Below are 20000 nucleotides of genomic sequence, written 5' to 3' on the forward strand. Positions count from 1 at the left end.
ACACACGCACACTAACACACACACTAACACACACACACACAAACACACACGCACACTAACACACACACACACTAACACACTAACACACACACGCACACTAACACACTAACACACACACACACTAACACACACGCACACTAACACACACACACACTAACACACTAACACACACACTAACACACACGCACACTAACACACACACACACTAACACACTAACACACACACTAACACACACGCACACTAACACACACACACACACACACTAACACACACACACACTAACACACACGCACACTAACACACACACACACTAACACACTAACACACACACTAACACACACGCACACTAACACACACACACACACACACTAACACACACGCACACTAACACACACGCACACTACACACACACGCACACTAACACACACGCACACTAACACACACACACACTAACACACACACACACACACACACACACTAACACACACGCACACTAACACACACGCACACTACACGCACACTAACACACACGCACACTAACACACACACACACACACACTAACACACACACATATGCATGTACCACAGACTCACACAACACTCCCCACCCCCAATCTTTTGTAAGGAGCTGAAAGAACTTGATGTGATGGTTAACCTTCGCAGCCCCGCCCCTTTCATATCTGACCTATCGGTGTCCCTGTCTGTTTTACACTTCTCTATTCTCCTCCTCTCTCCTCTCCTTTCACTGTGTTTGGAAAAAAGTTTTGACAAAAAGTTTTGAAAGTAAAAAAAAAAAAAAAAAAGCAAAAAATGTAAAAACTGTTTGATAGAATGATAGAAACAATATTGCCATAAAAAGTTGTGAGAAAAAAAGTTTCTAAAAAAACGTTTGCATCATTGATGAGTACTTGATGAGGACTCTATTATACTGTACTCTGCTCTGCTTTAATCTACTACGCTTTAGGATTCTCTGTTCTCCTCCTGTCCTTTCACTGTGTGTGTGGAAAAAAAGTTTGGAAAGGTTTTAAAAATACTTTAGAAATACTTAGAAAATAAGTTGTTAAAGAAGTTTCAAAAGGTTGAACAAATATTTTCGAAAGAAAGTTGCAAAACAAAAAGTTTGGGAAGGTTGATTTTTTTTTTTGTGTGTAAAAAACTTTTGCATTTCGAGTACTTGATGAGGACGTGAAAAAAAGTTTTCAAACGTAGAATATATATTGGGGATTTTTTTTTTCAGAAAAAAAACGTTTTGAAAAGTTGACAAAATATTGTCAAAAAAGGTTTCTAAAGGATGAAAAAACAATATAAAAATATAGCTGCAAGCAGCAATGGCGGATTCCTCCTTCAAAATGTTGTAAAATTGACATATAAGATAGTTACACTGGGATTAGCAAGAAGACTTGAAACTGTAATTTCTGTCATAATAAAAAAAAAAAAAGTGTATACCTTTGCCTGGATCAAAACCCACCACCCTTCACCACTGCATCTCATCCTACTAAGCCATTCGCAGACTTAGATATTTGATTGTTCAGTTTTTGTATCAGGAAATAAGACATTTCTCCAATGGCAAGCATTGTCAGATTTGGTTAAAGTTCTAACAGCTGTAATTTAGTCCTATTTTAATATGGGACATAAAAATGGGACAACGGGATGACTGGGTTGCTGCTGTAAAGAAAGCTTACTCGTAGTGCTTTAAAAAGGTTGTTTGGGGTGCCATAACTTGTCATGGAAGGGAATTTTAAATCATGCCTAGCATCAGTGGGAATGTGTCCTGGCTTAGGTTACTGAAATGAATTTATGCAACAGGCAAGGGATCCACATGAACAATCAATATACTTCATTAAAGTTACTTCAATATACTTCACAACTCGGTTGTGAATCTGACACTACCATGCATAGACTCCAAGTAGCTAGCTACTGTGGTAAACCTGTCTTGTTTTGCAGTGGTTTACACACTCTCGCTAAGCAGATGATCGGAGTGTTGTTATGGGCTCAAATAAACATTCATTGCTATGTTTTACAACCGGAGGATTGACCGGAAGACTAGAAACCGTTCTGTCCCAAAAAAAAAATGGCCTTTGACTGGTTTTGAACCTACAACCCTACGTTAACCAGCCCAACATCTCATCCAATTGAGCCATTCCCAGATCTGGACTTTACCGTGTTTACATTTAGTCATTTAGCAGACGCTCTTATCCAGAGCGACTTTGGGTGTTCAGTTACTGCATAATAAAACTAGAGAGGGTACAATTTCTGGGGAAATTGTAGGGTGTGCTTGCTTGCGTCGGTTGCACAGGGGTCCATTTTTGAATGACATTTTTACAACTGATATTTCTGTATATTTTATATAAAAATGCATACTTATTATTTATAAAGATTACATAGATTTAAAAGCATTTTTTTTTTGCTGCTCATTTACAACTGAAAATACGAGTGAAGTGTAGAATGAAATAGATGTCTTCTCATTTCCCCTGCAAGAGGCAGCCTCATCGTTGAATCAAAACGAATACATTTGGCAGACCGGTGTACAAATTGACCTAATCTCTATGACTTAAACGTCATTTTAAGTTTTTCCCTTCTCATGATATTTTCAGGCATTTAGCCTACTCATTGCATTCATTCATTAATAAAGAACCCCCTTTGAAGATTATTCTACGACGTTACCCGGCAGTAGAAGATGGAATCGCGATTCAAACAGTACCATCTGCTAACTGAAAATATGCCCCCCAAAACGTAAATAAGATTGACATTTCTTTAGTGGAAAATCGCTCATTCATAAAAAGCTCACTGGTAGCGATCATTGTCAGTAACAACGCAAAATGCGATATAGCCCTGTGTGGAGAAGCTGCCCCGGTAAATTCTACTACTACGGTACAGTACTAGACTACTGCTGTGTTCGTCTTGGTAACGATTGCGTTGGTTGAATTGGATTTAACGTTCCGTTGTACGGTTTAAGCTGAAATTAATTATTTTCATGAACAGATTGACAACGTTTAGGCTGTGGCAATGAAGTTCAGGTTAGTAGTTAGATAGACTTTTGATTTAAGTAAGGGGAGTGCCGAACATGTTCTGTCGCCGTTTGACTTCCTAAACAGCTGTGTAGTGTAGATGTTTTTGTAGTGTGTCTCACGTAAGCTACAGCGTTGCAGTGAGCTACACTGGTTTGAAACCACAGGTAATGGTCATTTCACCAACAAATCGTTTACTAATGTCAGAATAAATCCTACAACGAAAATGTATATGTGAGGAATGTTTATTTTAACGATTGAAAACAGATAACGCTACATCATAGACCACTGTAGTATGTGTTGCCCGGGCAACACAGGCTAATGTCATGATGCTAATACTTCAGTGAAATAGTAGACTACTGTTTCCGAAAGTAGATGTACTTCCTTAATAATATCAGCTTATACTGTACATTACACATCACATTTGTGTGTCATATCACAAAGTAAAATGAGTAAATAGTTATCACCCTGGCCTCTTTGCTTGTGGCGTTTCTGCAGCTGCCTTGCAGTAAAGCTATAGTTAGCCTAGCTATCCCCCAAGTTAACAGATGCGAAACGAATGTTCTGCCAAAGGTAGTCACGCGTGTTTTCGTGACGTTAGTGACGTAGTGACGTTAGTAACGTAAGTGACTGTGGCTAGCAAATTAGCCACCGTTAGCTTCACTTTTCGCCACAAAAACTTAACTTAAGCCTAAACCATGCAACGGAACGTAAATTCCAATAGAAGCAACTCAATCGCTACCAAGACGAAACTTTTGACACCTAGGTTGTCTATGTAGGCCAAATATTGACTGAGTTTTAGGGGGGCAAAAAGAAATAAGAAAAATAATAATATATATGTGAGAGAACAAAGGTTGTGCCCTTGCCGAAGGCAAAGCACACCCAATAAGGCAAGCATTGTCAGATTTGGTCCAAGCTCAAACAGCTGTAATTCAGTCATATGTTCACATATCAAGGTTAAACTTTGCAGGGTACTTCAGTGGGTTGTCACCTTAAAGCCTATTAGGTTTGAAAAACCATCATTCAAAATGACATTTGATTTAGTGACACAAACATATTGAGGCAATGTGGACATTTACATAAATACACTCTTTTCAGCCGTTTTGTATTTGATTCAACTGTGTTAAGTAATGTTTTTAAATACATCCATGATACATATCTGTTCAAAATGTCAAGTCAATTGGAGCTTTGGTTCAAGAGAAGAGGAATTTTGAAGGTTTTCCCAAATTATCACTGGGAAGAGGCCCCGGGGAAGACCCAGGACACGCTGGAGGGACTATGTCTCTCGGCTGGCCTGGGAACGCCTCGGGGTCCCCCAGGAAGAGCTGGTGGAAGTGGCCGGGGAGAGGAAAGTCTGGGCCTCCCTGCTTAGGTTGCTGCCCCCGCGACCCGACCCCCGGACAAGCGGAAGATGATGGATGGATGGATCACTGTACAGGAAAATCCATCAAGGCTTTTTTGTTCCCCATGAGAAATGAGGCACGTACACCAAGTTTCAGAAGAATTGGAGCAATGGGGTGGAAATGCCATCACTTTGAAAATCGGACTTTAGGGCGTGGCCTGTGGCGCCCCTTACAGTTGAAGGTGTCCCATATTTGGTGTGGGGGTACCCACTTGGATGTAGTATCAATGTGCCAAATTAGAAAATTTATGACAAGGGACTTTTTGAGATATTGAGGCACAAGGAGAAGAAAAATAATAATAATAAGAATACCAACAATAACAATAGGTTCCCTCCTACCGGAGGAACCCTAATAAGAATACCAACAATAACAATAGGTTCCCTCCTACCGGAGGAACCCTAATAATAATACCAACAATTACAATAGGGTTGCTCCTGACGGAGGAATCCTAAAAAAAGTTTGACAAAGTTTCGGAAAAACGTTTGACAAAGTTTCAAAAAACGTGACAAAGTTTCAAAAAACGTGACAAAGTTTCAAAAAACGTGACAAAGTTTCAAAAAACATGACAACGTTTTGAAAACACATCCCCTCTCCCTCACACCTCTCCTTCCATTTCTACCCCTCCCTCCTTCTCTTTTTCTCTCCCTTGCACCTCACACTCCCTTTCTTCCCTCCCTCTCTCTCTCTCTCTCTCTCTCTCTCTCTCTCTCTCTCTCTCTCTCTCTCTCTCTCTCTCTCTCTCTCTCTCTCTCTCTCTCTCTCTCTCCCTCCCTGTTTCTCTTGATCCCTCCCTCCCTCTCTCTATTCCTCCCTTGGATCTCTCCCTCGCACCTCTCCCTCCCTTTCTACCCCTCCCTCTCTTTCTTTCTTTCTTTCTTTATCTCTCTCTCTCCCTCTCTCCCTCCCTGTTTCCCTCCCTCTCTCCCTCCCTCCCTCCCTCCCACCCTCGCCCTCACTCCCCCCGCTCTCTAGAATAATAGTTTGGTGCATTCCGCCTGCCTGGAGACGAGACCTCCTCTTTCAGCCGGTGGCTCCCAGAGTGACAGCAGAATTAGAATAAGAATGGCTGTCCATTCAGACCACAGCCCCTCTGATGAAGGCTGGGGGACCAGGCAGGGGCGCGGGGGGGGGTGCAGGGGCGCGGGGGCGAGTGCAGGGGGGCGGGCTGAGTGGTGCGCACATATACTCTTCCCCCATTGGCCAAACACATGCTGTCTGTTTTTACATCCCAAAAGCCAGTTGCGCTTACAAGGTTTTTTTTTCACACACACACCGTAGGCACACACTTTCACACACCCACCACACACACGGACACAGAGACACTCTCCCTCTGTGCTGAGGCTGTTCGCTGTCTGGCTGCAGGGCATCTGGGAAGTCGGTATGATCTAGTTCTACGTTCTAATTGATGTGGTTCTACGTTCTAACTGATGTGGTTCTACGTTCTAACTGATGTTCTAATTAGCTGGTAACTCTAGGGAGAGACTATAGTGTAGTATCTGTAGTGTGTGTGTAGTGTGCGTGTAATGTGTGTATGGTAGGTGTAGTGTGTGTGAAGTGTGTGTGTGTATTAGTAGACTGTGTATTATCAGTTTCAGTGCTAAGGGGGTAACCCTAACCCTATAGGGATATAACAGTGGCATACACTCTATCTGATCCCTGTGTTCCTGTGTGGTTGTGATGCTCTCGTGGTCAGCCAGCCAACCAACCAGCTTGCTAGGCAGCCAACTACTGTCGACCAACTAGCCAGCCAGCTAGCCAGGCAAATAGTTCAAACGCCAGCCAGTCAACCAGCAGTAATGTGTGTGTATGTTTGTGTGTGTGTATGTGTGTGTATGTGTGTGTCAAGGCAATCGTTTGTAGAGGGTATTCAGACAGCAGGGGCATGTTTGTGGAGCCTGAACACATACACGTTTTCTTTTCCCAGCACCAGGCCCTGGTCACTCTGACCTCAGACACCAGTCTTTATACCCCCTGAGGTCCACACACACACGCACGTACTCACACACACTATTTAAAAAGAATCTATTGAGTGGGTTATTGTTTGTTAAAAGCCTCAAAAGAAAAGATATTCAAACGATCACAGCAACTTTAACTCCACCAACGCACTGTAATATTTTGAATATGGAAGGTATACATGCACTGCTAACCCCTCCCCCCTCTGTGTTGCAGCCAATCAGAAGGCCTAGTATCCAGGTCCGTCATGGCTGTGTGTTTGGGCCTCCTCATATTGGGTGAGTCCAGCGGAACTGTAGAGTTTGAATCTCAACAGCTCTCTTTTCTTATCTGCATTCTCTTGAGTGTCTCTTAAAAGCTGTTGGAGTGCAGATTCCCTCCCCTCCCCTCTCCTCCGAGTGGCTGCAGGTATTTGTGTTGGTGTTGGTCCATCTGTTTGTCTCTGTGATCTGTGAGTTTAACATGTTCTTCATCAACACAGCTTCAGCATGTCACAACTGAAACCCAGCTCTGTGATAGACGCGTCTTTGCATCGGAACGGCATTGTGACGTCAGCCGCGTTGTGACGTCAACCGCGTTGTGACGTCAGCCGCGTTGTGACGTCAGCCGCGTTGTGACGTCAGGCCGGACAGTTTTTGGCATGACAGTTCCTCACCTCTCTGGTCATGCAATACAGGCTTCTTCGCTTTTTACACCAGTGTGTGTGTGTGTGTGTCGGAGGGGGGGGCTACTTACAGCTTTGAACGCTGGGTTGAGGATGGGTTATTTGAGGGAAGCACAATGGCTGGTATGAGTGGAATGTCTCTATGAGGGGTTAGCAGCATCAGCATCAGTAGCTGTCAGAACTGGCTCTCATCTGCTTCACTGCTGACTGAGACAGTAAGCCACACACCACACACACACACACACCACACACACACACACACACACAGTAGCTGCTGGTGTGTGTGTGTGACAGGAAGCAGAGGTTTACCTGAGCCTGCTTCAGGAGCTTCAAATTTAATCCAGTTAATTTGAGATTATGTGGTCTTGTGATGCTCTATATCTCTCCTCTTCCCCCTCCTCTCCTCTCTTGTCCTCTTCCCTCCTGTTCCCCCATTCCTCTCCTCTCCCCTCTCTTCCCTCCTGTTCCCCCATTCCTCTCCCCTCTCTTCCCTCCTGTTCCCCCATTCCTCTCCCCTCCTCTCCATACAGGTACATTCCTTCTGGAGATAGAGGTGCATTGTGGGAGTGTTAGGAACAGGCTGTATCTGACACTGACACCTGGAATGTTTTCTTAATGAGTAACATTTTCCTCTCTGCTTGCATTCCTGCCTTGTATCCATGGATCAGTGGATACACATGTTTACCTATACCACTGTCTTTGGTGGGCGGACGTCTGTGTGTGTGTGTGTGTGTGTGTGTGTGTGTGTGAGAGTGTGTGGTGTGTGTGTAAGCGTGTGTGGTGTGTGTCTGTGTGTGCATGTGTGGCAGTCTGTGTGTCTGTGTGTGAGTGTGTGGCAGTGTGTGTCTGTGTGTGCATGTGTGGCAGTGTGTGTCTATGTGTGAGTGTGTGGCAGTGTGCAGGCACTTGCTTGACCAACGCTCTAATCATACTTCGAGTAACCAGCTGGTGAAAACACAGACAGTTGTGAAACCAGTGTTACCCTGTCCTCTTGTTTATGAGGGGTTTATTGATTATTATGGTCTGTTGTGGAGTATTGTGTTGTGTATTTGGGTCGGTTTTAGAGTGAGTGGAAATTGATATGTTGGTTGTTGTTGTCACACGATGGAGAAAGAATGCGAAACTGAGGGGGTTCCCCCTAGATTTACACACACACACACACACACACACACACACACACACACACACACACACACACACACACACACACACACAAACACACAGGTGTGGCACATAGGAGATTTTAATGCAATTCCCAAATGTGTTATTTTACAAGTATGCACTTTCAGAGCTGCCAACTCTCACGGTTTCGCCCTGTGACACACGCATTTCAAACATTTCTCACGCTCTCACGCCACACATTGTATATCTCACACTGAAAAGGCAACACCAAACAAGTAGCCAAGCTAACGTTGTAAACAGTAACGGACGAGGCGCAGGTTAACGGAGTGAAGCATCATTGACGCGCAAACAGCCGTGTAAACTCGCCTGGGGGGGGGGGGGGGGGGGGAGTGAAGCTCTCGATAGCTCGCCTAAGGGGGGGTGGGGGGGTGAAGCTCGCGATAGCTCGCCCCGGGGGGGGGGGGGGCGGGGGGTTGCTACCAAATCTCACGCCAAGGTTTTTGGAAAAGTTGGCAGCCCTGCACTTTATCTAGCACGTTTACGAAAGCTCCCGCCCCCCCCCTCCTCCCTGCCCCCTCCCTCCCCCCCATTCAACGCCAAGCACTTGTGCTTAGAGTAGGAAAGGGCACGAGATCCTGCGGCAGATTACAAGCTGTGGGCTCGCGCTGCATTCTTCATTTGGCGGTTAACGTCTAAACTTGAAAGGCATGTTTTCCAGTTGCTTTCAGGTCACAGAAGTATATATTACAGATGTCCGTAATGTAGGTTTTCTCATTCGTGTACAATGATGCATTGTAGCATATCGTTTATTTGCGCTAATTTGGTAGCCTAGCACTAGCTATCCCAATTCGACTTGTCACAGAAATTTGCCGTTTACGACAAGTGTCAAAACATATTGATGCAGGTGGTCTCATGTAACATGTTTTCCTGACCCCACGGAGACGTATGTGTAGGATTTAATTTGATCGTGTTTTGTAGTTTACATAGTTTGGTTCTCTCCTTACGGTTAATAAATAGAAAGTAGACGGAGACAGATCCGAATCGCAGATTAGCAGCGCTGGAGTTTACCCGTGCCAAGGCAACCAAGCAGCTCACGTGGAAATACGTCATACGTAAACAACGAGGTTGATAGAGATTATATTAGTAGGTTATGGTTTTATCACACATCCCTTGAGCCAGCTGGCACTCTGTGGGTGTGACACACACACTCAAACGCACGCACACACACTTTCTCTCTCACACACACTCACGCGCGCGCGTATATTTCATGTTCTCTGTGCTCGTCAGGTAAAGTGTGGAGCAGGTAAAGTTGTGCTGGAGTCTGGAACGAGGAGCGGGTAGGGGGAGAGGAAATGGGGGAGAGAGGCTCGGATGTCAAAAACAACTTTAGAAAAATGAGATTCTGCGTGTGTGCATGTGTGTTCCTTGCCTTGTAATTTCCAAGCCAAACACCCCCCCTGCTCTATTACACAGTGAGTGACAGAGAAAGGCTTTGGAGAAGCTTGGACATGCAGCGTGTGTGTGTGTGTGTGTGTGTGTGTGTGTGTGTGTGCAGATCCTTGGTCTAAAGAGGGCAGAGGGTGTGTCAGGTGTGTGTTGCTCCACATTCCAAAGGTCCACCTGCTGACCACACCTTCTGTACTGTAGCAGTGTCTGTGAATGAGTGAGTATGTGTCTGTGTGTGCTAGGTTAGTCAGTACATGGCGACTGTGTGTGTGTATGCCTTCTAGGTTACTTAGTACAGGGCAACTGTGCGTGTGTGTGTGTGTGCTTTCTCAGCTGGTATTCTGAGAATCTGCTTCAGCTTAATTTTTACCTGAGCAGGGGCCAAGAGGCTGTGTGTGTGTGCGTATGAGCTAGCGTGTGTTTTTATCCGGTGAGGTGATCTGAATTGTATGGTACCAGTTATGGTAGCAGGTCTAGATGTTCTAGATGGTTTAATCCTCCACCTTTACTAGGAAACAAGATGTTTGCTACCTCCTCACCCATCCCTTCCCCTGCAGAGCCCTCTCCCTCCCAGAATCCTCTTGTCCTTACAAGTCTGTGTTGACGGTTCCATGGGCTGGGATGATGAAAGGGGCCTTGCCACCCACCCTCGCTCTCTCTCTCTCCTGTCTCTCTCTCTCTCCTCTGTCTCTCTCTTCCTCGGGCCTGATGAGCCAGGCTATTCAGAGTCAGTGATGTGGACAGAACTTGTTCTTGTTTGTGTGTGTCTGAGAAAGAGAGGAAGAGAGAGGGAGTGAGGGAGAGAGGGAGAGTGGGATATAGGGGTGGCTAAAAACGGAAGTAGCTTGAGCAGAAATCAATATTTTGGAATCTAGAGGCTGGATGTTAGAGACTGGAGGCTTGATACTGGAGGCTAGAGGCCAGACACTAAAGCAAGGGTGTTCAAGAACAGTTTGAGAAGGTCCAGAAAGTCTAAATGGGAAAGGTCCAGATTGTCAGTTATCAGTGTTCTAGTAAGTAACCACAACTTAGGCCATATATATTGTCAATATACAGTTAATGTTGACTAGAGGCTGGACACTAGAGGCTGACACACAGACATTCTGTATAGACATACACTAGAGCAGTGGTTCCCAACCCTGGTCCTGGGGAATCCACTGCCCTGCATGTTCTAGATGTTTCCCTGCTCCAACACACCTGATTATAAATAAGGAGTTGTCGCCAAGCCTGATAACAACCTAGTCATTTGGATCAGGTCTGTTGGAGAAGGAAACATCTAGAACAGGCAGGCAGGTTCCCAGGGTTGGGAAGCATAGCCAGCATAGCATAACGCACAAGCATTCCTTAGGTACATAGATGTGTTCCCTTTGATTTCACAACCAGGATGTGTGTGTGTGTGTGAACATACTCATTTATGAGTGTACAGGAATGAAGGAGGAGTGTTTACACTCAAGGAACTGGAAGGAGAGAATAGGTGAGGGGAGGGAGAGAGGGGAGGAGGGCTGAGGAGAGGGAGAGGTGAGAGAAGGGAGGGGAGGACAAGTGAGTGGAGGAGAGGTGAGGGGTGGAGGTAGAGGTGAGGGGTGGAGGTAGAGATGAGGGTGGAGGTAGAGGTGTGGGGTGGAAGTAGAGGTGAGGGGTGGAGAGGAGAGGTGAGGGGTGGAGGTAGAGGTGAGGGGTGGAGGTAGAGGTGAGGGGTGGAGAGGAGAGGTGAGGGGTGGAGGTAGAGGTGAGGGGTGGAGGTAGAGGTTAGGGGTGGAGGTAGAGGTGAGGAGAGGAGAGGGTTCCACTGGGTCTACGAGCACAGCTGGACGTGGAGTAGAACACCTAGTAGAACGTGTTCTTCAGGAGAACCTGGTCTGGGGGAATCAGAACATGTTCCACCACTAGAACAGCTAGGTTCTACTAGTGGCAGTGTTGGAGAACGTCATGTAACTAAGAACTGCCCAGAACACCTTGCAATTTTATGACAACTAACTTGTGGTCTTTCTCCTCCCTCACCCCTCCTCCCTCACCCCTCCTCCCTCACCCCTCCACCCTCACCCCTCCAACCTCACCCCTCACCCCTCCACCCTCACCCCTCCTCCCTCACCCCTCCAACCTCACCCTTCACCCCTCCACCCTCACCCCTCCTCCCTCACCCCTCCTCCCTCACCCCTCCCCTCCTCCCTCACCCCTCCACCCTCACCCCTCCACCCCTCACCCCTCCTCCCCTCACCCCTCCTCCCCCTCCCCTCCACCCTCACCCCTCCACCCTCACCCCTCCTCCCTCACCCCTCCACCCTCACCCCTCCAACCTCACCCCTCCACCTCACCCCTCCACCCTCACCCCTCCTGCCTCACCCCTCACCCCTCCTCCCTCACCCCTCCTCCCTCACCCCTCCTCCCCCTCCCCTCCTCCCTCACCCCTCACCCCTCCACCCTCACCCCTCCCCCCTCCTCCCTCACCCCTCCTCCCTCACACCCTCTCCCCCTCCCCTCCTCCCTCACCCCTCCACCCTCCTCCCTCACCCCTCTACCCTCACCCCTCCTTCCTTCCTTCACCTTTCCCTCCTCTCTCTATCAGCTTTAGGTGTGGCTGGGCAGGAGCTTCCCTCCGGTCGCCATGGTTGCACCGACGGCAGCTGTTACCCGGCAACAGGGAACCTCCTGATTGGGCGATCAGTGAACCTGACTGCCACTTCCACCTGTGGTCTGACAGGGCCGGTGACATACTGTATAGTCAGCCACCTGCAGGTGACACACACACACTCACACACACACTCACACACGCACACGCTCACACAGACACACACACACACATGCTACCTCACACACACTCACACAACCACACACACTCACACACACGCTCACTCCTCACACACACACACACAAGGGGAGGAAGAGATAGGATGGGGGAAGTAATGGACAGAAAGAAAGGAGAGGGATAAAGATGGATAGAATGTGGCAGAGAATTGGGAGAGCTTGTGTGAGTGTGTGTGTGTGTGTGTGAGGGGGTGAGTGTGTGTATGGGGGGGTGAGTGTGTGTGTGAGTGTGTGTGTGTGGGGGGGGTGTTCTGGCAGGGGGTGCTACACGGTTGTTGGAGATTTAAAGTCAGATTTAGACTGTTGATAACAAAGGCATGCATGTTTACATTCATACACACACATGCAGGCACACACACACACACTCGCTCACGCAGATACAAACACACACACACAGACACACACACACACAGTTTTAAGCTCCACTGTCAGCACACGTTGGCATCTCTATGGCCTCTTCAGTGCCTCGCTCCGGGTTTTATCTCCCCTGGCAACAGTCTAGTTAAGAAGCCCAGCCACCCTCTCCACCCTGGCCCCACCCCCCCCTATACCCTGCCCCCCCCCCCTATACCCTGCCCCCCCCCCTATACCCTGCCCCCCCCCCTATACCCTGCCCCCACCCCCCTCTATACCCTGCCCCCCCCCCTATACCCTGCCCCCCCCTCTATACCCTGCCCCCCCCCTATACCCTGCCCCCACCCCCCTCTATACCCTGCCCCCCCCCTATACCCTGCCCCCACCCCCCTCTATACCCTGCCCCCCCCTATACCCTGCCCCCCCCTCTATACCCTGCCCCCCCCCTATACCCTGCCCCCACCCCCCCCTATACCCTGCCCCCCCCCCTATACCCTGCCCCCACCCCCCCCTATACCCTGCCCCCACCCCCCCCTATACCCTGCCCCCCCCCCTATACCCTGCCCCCCCCCTATACCCTGCCCCCCCCCCTCTATACCCTGCCCCCACCCCCCTCTATACCCTGCCCCCCCCCCTATACCCTGCCCCCACCCCCCTCTATACCCTGCCCCCACCCCCCTCTATACCCTGCCCCCACCCCCCTCTATACCCTGCCCCCCCCTATACCCTGCCCCCCCCTCTATACCCTGCCCCCCCCCTATACCCTGCCCCCACCCCCCTCTATACCCTGCCCCCACCCCCCTCTATACCCTGCCCCCCCCCTATACCCTGCCCCCCCCTCTATACCCTGCCCCCACCCCCCTCTATACCCTGCCCCCCCCCTCTATACCCTGCCCCCCCCCCTATACCCTGCACCCACCCCCCTCTATACCCTGCCCCCCCCCATACCCTGCCCCCCCCTCTATACCCTGCCCCCCCCCCTATACCCTGCCCCCCCCCCTATACCCTGCCCCCCCCCTCTATACCCTGCCCCCCCCTATACCCTGCCCCCCCCCCTATACCCTGCCCCCCCCCCTATACCCTGCCCCCCCCCTCTATACCCTGCCCCCCCCCCTATACCCTGCCCCCCCCCCCCTCTACCCTGGCCCCATGCCATGCCAAGTGAAGCCAAATGTTGACTTCCTGTTCCTATGATAACTTCCTGTTCCTGTGTTGACTTCCTGTTCCTGTGCGTTGCAGGAGTCAGATAAGTGTTTCCAGTGTGACTCTCGGCTGCCCTACCACCCCAGCGGGCACAGAGTTAGCCACCGTGTGGACAACACCATCTACCTGGAGGATGGCCTGGGCCACCTCACCTGGTGGCAGTCTGTCAATGGTGCGCTATGTGTGTATACACCTGTGTGTGTATACACCTGTGTGTGTGTGTGTGTTGCAGAGTGTGTATGGCAGTCTGTCAATGGTGCGCTATGCGTGTATACACCTGTGTGTGTTGCAGAGTGTGTATGGCAGTCTGTCAATGGTGCGCTATGTGTGTATACACCTGTGTGTGTATACACCTGTGTGTGTATACACCTGTGTGTGTGTGTGTGTGTTGCAGAGTGTGTATGGCAGTCTGTCAATGGTGCGCTATGCGTGTATACACCTGTGTGTGTGTGTGTTGCAGAGTGTGTATGGCAGTCTGTCAATGGTGCGCTATGTGTGTATACACCTGTGTGTGTGTTTCAGAGTGTGTATGGCAGTCTGTCAATGGTGCGCTATGTGTGTATACACCTGTGTGTGTGTGTGTTGCAGAGTGTATATGGCAGTCTGTCAATGGTGCGCTATGCGTGTATACACACACCTGTGTGTGTGTGTGTTGCAGAGTGTGTATGGCAGTCTGTCAATGGTGCGCTATGCGTGTATACACCTGTGTGTGTATACACCTGTGTGTGTGTGTGTTGCAGAGTGTGTATGGCAGTCTGTCAATGGTGCGCTATGTGTGTATACACCTGTGTGTGTGTGTGTGTGTGTTTCAGTGTGTATGGCAGTCTGTCAATGGTGCACTATGCGTGTATACACCTGTGTGTGTATACACCTGTGTGTGTGTGTTGCAGAGTGTGTATGGCAGTCTGTCAATGGTGCGCTATGTGTGTATACACCTGTGTGTGTGTGTGTTTCAGTGTGTATGGCAGTCTGTCAATGGTGCACTATGCGTGTATACACCTGTGTGTGTATACACCTGTGTGTGTGTGTTGCAGAGTGTGTATGGCAGTCTGTCAATGGTGCGCTATGCGTGTATACACCTGTGTGTGTGTGTGTGTTGCAGAGTGTGTATGGCAGTCTGTCAATGGTGCGCTATGTGTGTATACACCTGTGTGTGTATACACCTGTGTGTGTGTGTGTTGCAGAGTGTGTATGGCAGTCTGTCAATGGTGCGCTATGCGTGTATACACCTGTGTGTGTGTTTCAGAGTGTGTATGGCAGTCTGTCAATGGTGCGCTATGTGTGTATACACCTGTGTGTGTATACACCTGTGTGTGTGTGTGTTGCAGAGTGTGTATGGCAGTCTGTCAATGGTGCGCTATGTGTGTATACACTTGTGTGTGTATACACTTGTGTGTGTGTGTGTGTTGCAGAGTGTGTATCTAGGTGTGTGTTTTTGATCCACGGTACTTTGTGTGTTTACTTGGCTGCAGGAGAGGAGAATGTTAGTATCAAACTGAACCTGGAGGCTGAATTCCATTTCACTCACCTCATCATGAAGTTTAAGGTATGTCACCGTGTGTGTGTTTCAATGTGTGTGTGTGTACTGTGTACACGCTTTTGAGTGTGTAAGCGTGTATGTTTGTGTATGGTGTGTGTGAGTGTATATAAATCAATAATCTCCCACAGTACACTCCAATAACCTAATTCAAACACCACACTACCAAACACCACACTACCAAACACCACACTACTAAACACCACACTACCAAACACCACACTACTAAACACCACACTACCAAACACCACACTACCAAACACCACACTACTAAACACCACACTACTAAACACCACACTACCAAACACCACACTACTAAACACCACACTACTAAACACCACACTACCAAACACCACACTACTAAACACCACACTACCAAACACCACACTACTAAACACCACACTACTAAACACCACACTACTAAACACCACACTACCAAACACCACACTACTAAACACCACACTACTAAACACCACACTACTAAACACCACACTACCAAACACCACACTACCAAACACCCCACTACTAAACACCACACTACCAAACACCACACTACCAAACACCACACTACTAAACACCACACTACCAAACACCACACTACTAAACACCACACTACTAAACACCACACTACTAAACACCACACTACCAAACACCACACTACCAAACACCACACTACTAAACACCACACTACCAAACACCACACTACCAAACACCACACTACTAAACACCACACTACCAAACACCACACTACTAAACACCACACTACTAAACACCACACTACCAAACACCACACTACTAAACACCACACTACCAAACACCACACTACCAAACACCACACTACTAAACACCACACTACCAAACACCACACTACTAAACACCACACTACTAAACACCACACTACTAAACACCACACTACCAAACACCACACTACTAAACACCACACTACTAAACACCACACTACCAAACACCACACTACCAACAAGACAAATATGCTCCTGACTGTGCCCCTGGCTCTGTGTGTCCCCTTTTTGTCTCCGTAGACCTTCCGCCCGGCTGCCATGGTGATCGAGCGCTCCTCCGACTTCGGGCGCACCTGGCGCCCGTACCGCTACTTCGCCTACAACTGCAGCAAGACCTTTCCCTCGGTCCCGGCCCACGCCCTGCGCAACATCAACGACGTCATCTGCGAACAGCGATACTCCGACATCGAACCCTCCTCTCACGGAGAGGTCAGGTCGCCACAGAAACAGAAACTGTTTGTTGGTGCTGAGAGATGACAGTCTGTTTGTAGGGGCTGAGAGAGAGAGTTATATTTCCAAAGACTGTAAACCCAACAGAAGAATGTCTGGAATGTTTGGTGTTTGTTGGAGGTTGTCTTTACAAACAGACTGTAAGGTGTTTGCCGCCTTTACAGGGGACTGTGATGTTACCTTCTTGACTGTGTTTGGTGTTAGTTGTTAGAGTTGACCTGGTGTGTCTCTGCAGGTCATCTACAAGGTGCTGGACCCTGCAGTTAAGGTGCAAGACCCCTACAGCCTGGACATCCAGGGTGAGGCACACACACACACACAATACACCAACACACACACACAATACACCAACACACACACACACAATACACCAACACACACACACAATACACCAACACACACACACACACAATACACCAACACATACACACACACAATACACCAACACACACACACACAATACACCAACACACACACACACAATACACCAACACACACACACACACAATACACCAACACACGCACACAATACACCAACACACACACACACACAATACACCAACACACACACAATACACCAACACACACACACACACAATACACTAACACACACACACACACAATACACCAACACACACACACACACAATACACCAACACACACACACACACAATACAATAACACACACACAATACACCAACACACACACACACACAATACACCAACACACACACACACACAATACACCAACACACACACACACACAATACACCAACACACACACACAATACACCAACACACACACACACACACACAATACACCAACACACACACACACACACACAATACACCAACACACACACACAATACACCAACACACACACACAATACACCAACACACACACACACACAATACACCAACACACACACACAATACACCAACACACACACACACACAATACACCAACACACACACACACACAATACACCAACACACACACACACACAATACACCAACACACACACACACACACACAATACACCAACACACACACACACACACACAATACACCAACACACACACACAATACACCAACACACACACACAATACACCAACACACACACACACACAATACACCAACACACACACACAATACACCAACACACACACACACACAATACACCAACACACACACACACACAATACACCAACACACACACACACACAATACACCAACACACACACACAATACACCAACACACACACACAATACACCAACACACACACACACACAATACACCAACACACACACACACTCAATACACCAACACACACACACAATACACCAACACACACACACACACAATACACCAACACACACACACACACAATACACCAACACACACACACACACAATACACCAACACACACACACAATACACCAACACACACACACAATACACCAACACACACACACACACAATACACAAACACACACACACAATACCACACGAAGCATAACATCTTAAAGCTAACACACACACTAACACCCTAACCCAGTCATCCACAAACCAGTCCTTCAATTGACCCGTAACCAATCTCTCCCCTCCCTCCCTCCCCCTCCTCCCCCTCCTCCTCCCTCCCTCCCTCCCCCCTCCTCCCCTCCCCCTCCTCCTCCCTCCCTCCCTCCCTCCCCCTCCTCCCCTCCCCCTCCTCCTCCCTCCCTCCCCCTCCTCCCCTCCTCCTCCCTCCTCCCTCCTCCCCCCCAGAGCTGCTCCGCATAACCAGTCTGCGTATCAACTTCACCAAGCTCCACACTCTGGGGGACAACCTGCTGGACCGCAGAGCGGACGTGCTGCAGAAGTACTACTACGCTCTGTACGAGCTGGTGCTGCGAGGAAGCTGCTTCTGCTACGGACACGCATCCGAGTGCGCCCCCGTGCCCGGGATCAACGCCCGGGAGGACCGCATGGTGGGTGGGGGGGAGGGGGGGAGGCAGGGTGCTGGGTAAGGGGAGGAGGGTTTTATATAGGGAATATATTTTGGCAGGGGGCCCGTGGATTGCGAGCAACGGCCCTGATTGTGGGCATAACGGGTGCTTTGTGGGTAGGAATCGAATTGTATAAAAGTGTCGGTTTGACTTCCTGCTCTTCTGTGATTGGTCAGATCCACGGGCGGTGCGTGTGCAACCACAACACCGAGGGCCTCAACTGTGAGCGTTGCCGTGACTTCTATAACGACCTGCCATGGCAACCAGCAGAGGCCAACGACCCTCACACCTGCAGAAGTAGATCTCTACCCGCCCAGACAGGAAACAGACCTACATCACTTCCTGCCTACTCTCATCCTCCTGTCTTTTTAAAATAATCTAATAATTTATAAAACTTTATTCGTGAAAATGAAACACCCTTATCCCTAGTACCTTCCTGCACTTTTCCCAGAATGCACCTGTAACGGCCACTCCAGCCAGTGCCACTTCGACATGGCGGTGTTCCTGGCCACGGGCAACTCCAGTGGCGGTGTGTGTGACGACTGTCTCCACAACACTATGGGCCGCAACTGTGAGATGTGTAAACCTTTCTACTACCAGGACCCCAGCAGGGACATCAGAGACCCCCGAGTCTGTGTGGGTGAGTCTGGAGGAGGAGGGAGGGGGGGTGTGGGTGAGTCTGGAGGGGGGGTGTTTAACTATTAAAAACTGCTATTTAACTATTTAAAACATTTACGAAGAAAGGGAAAACAGGATTTTTAATGGGACTAAATTGTGTGTCCCAACAAGGATATCTATACCCTCCTGTGTTTACATGTTGACATGCCTGGTTAACATGCCAGTCCTGTGTTTACATGTTGACATGCCTGGTTAACATGCCAGTCACAGTGTGTGACAGGAACACAGGCCTGGCTGTGTGTGAGTCTGTGTGTGTTCCTCCCCAGCGTGTGACTGTGACCCTGTGGGCTCTCTGGAGGGGGGTGTGTGTGACGGGCACACAGACCCAGAGGCAGGAGTGATCTCTGGACAGTGCCGCTGCAAGGCCAGCGTGAGGGGAGCCCGCTGTGACTCCTGCAGGGAGGGACACTACGGCCTGAGCCAGGACAACACACAAGGCTGCCAGCGTGAGTGTGTGTGTGTAGGGTGGGTGTGTGTCGGGTGTATAAGTTGTGTGGTTTATCAGCAAGTCTGTCAACTTATTTAATTAATGTATGTGTACTTGTTTGATTGTGTATGACTGCATGTGTGTTTGGTTGTGTGTG

General features: G+C 48.7%; 1 protein-coding gene across 1 annotated transcript in view; it reads left to right on the forward strand.

Moving 5' to 3' along the window:
* The window catches only part of lamb2l (laminin, beta 2-like), a 39734-nt gene that overhangs the window by 5560 nt on the left and 14174 nt on the right, over positions 1–20000 (forward strand). The window contains 10 exon segments of the mRNA XM_062460560.1: positions 6582–6643; positions 12164–12333; positions 13996–14131; positions 15432–15505; positions 16537–16725; positions 16982–17045; positions 18518–18720; positions 18915–19035; positions 19190–19378; positions 19683–19862. Coding sequence (XP_062316544.1) covers positions 6613–6643; positions 12164–12333; positions 13996–14131; positions 15432–15505; positions 16537–16725; positions 16982–17045; positions 18518–18720; positions 18915–19035; positions 19190–19378; positions 19683–19862 — 1357 coding nt within the window. The 5' untranslated portion in view covers positions 6582–6612.

Source organism: Osmerus eperlanus, chromosome 4, assembly GCF_963692335.1.
Source record: "Osmerus eperlanus chromosome 4, fOsmEpe2.1, whole genome shotgun sequence".
Taxonomy (NCBI): domain Eukaryota; kingdom Metazoa; phylum Chordata; class Actinopteri; order Osmeriformes; family Osmeridae; genus Osmerus; species Osmerus eperlanus.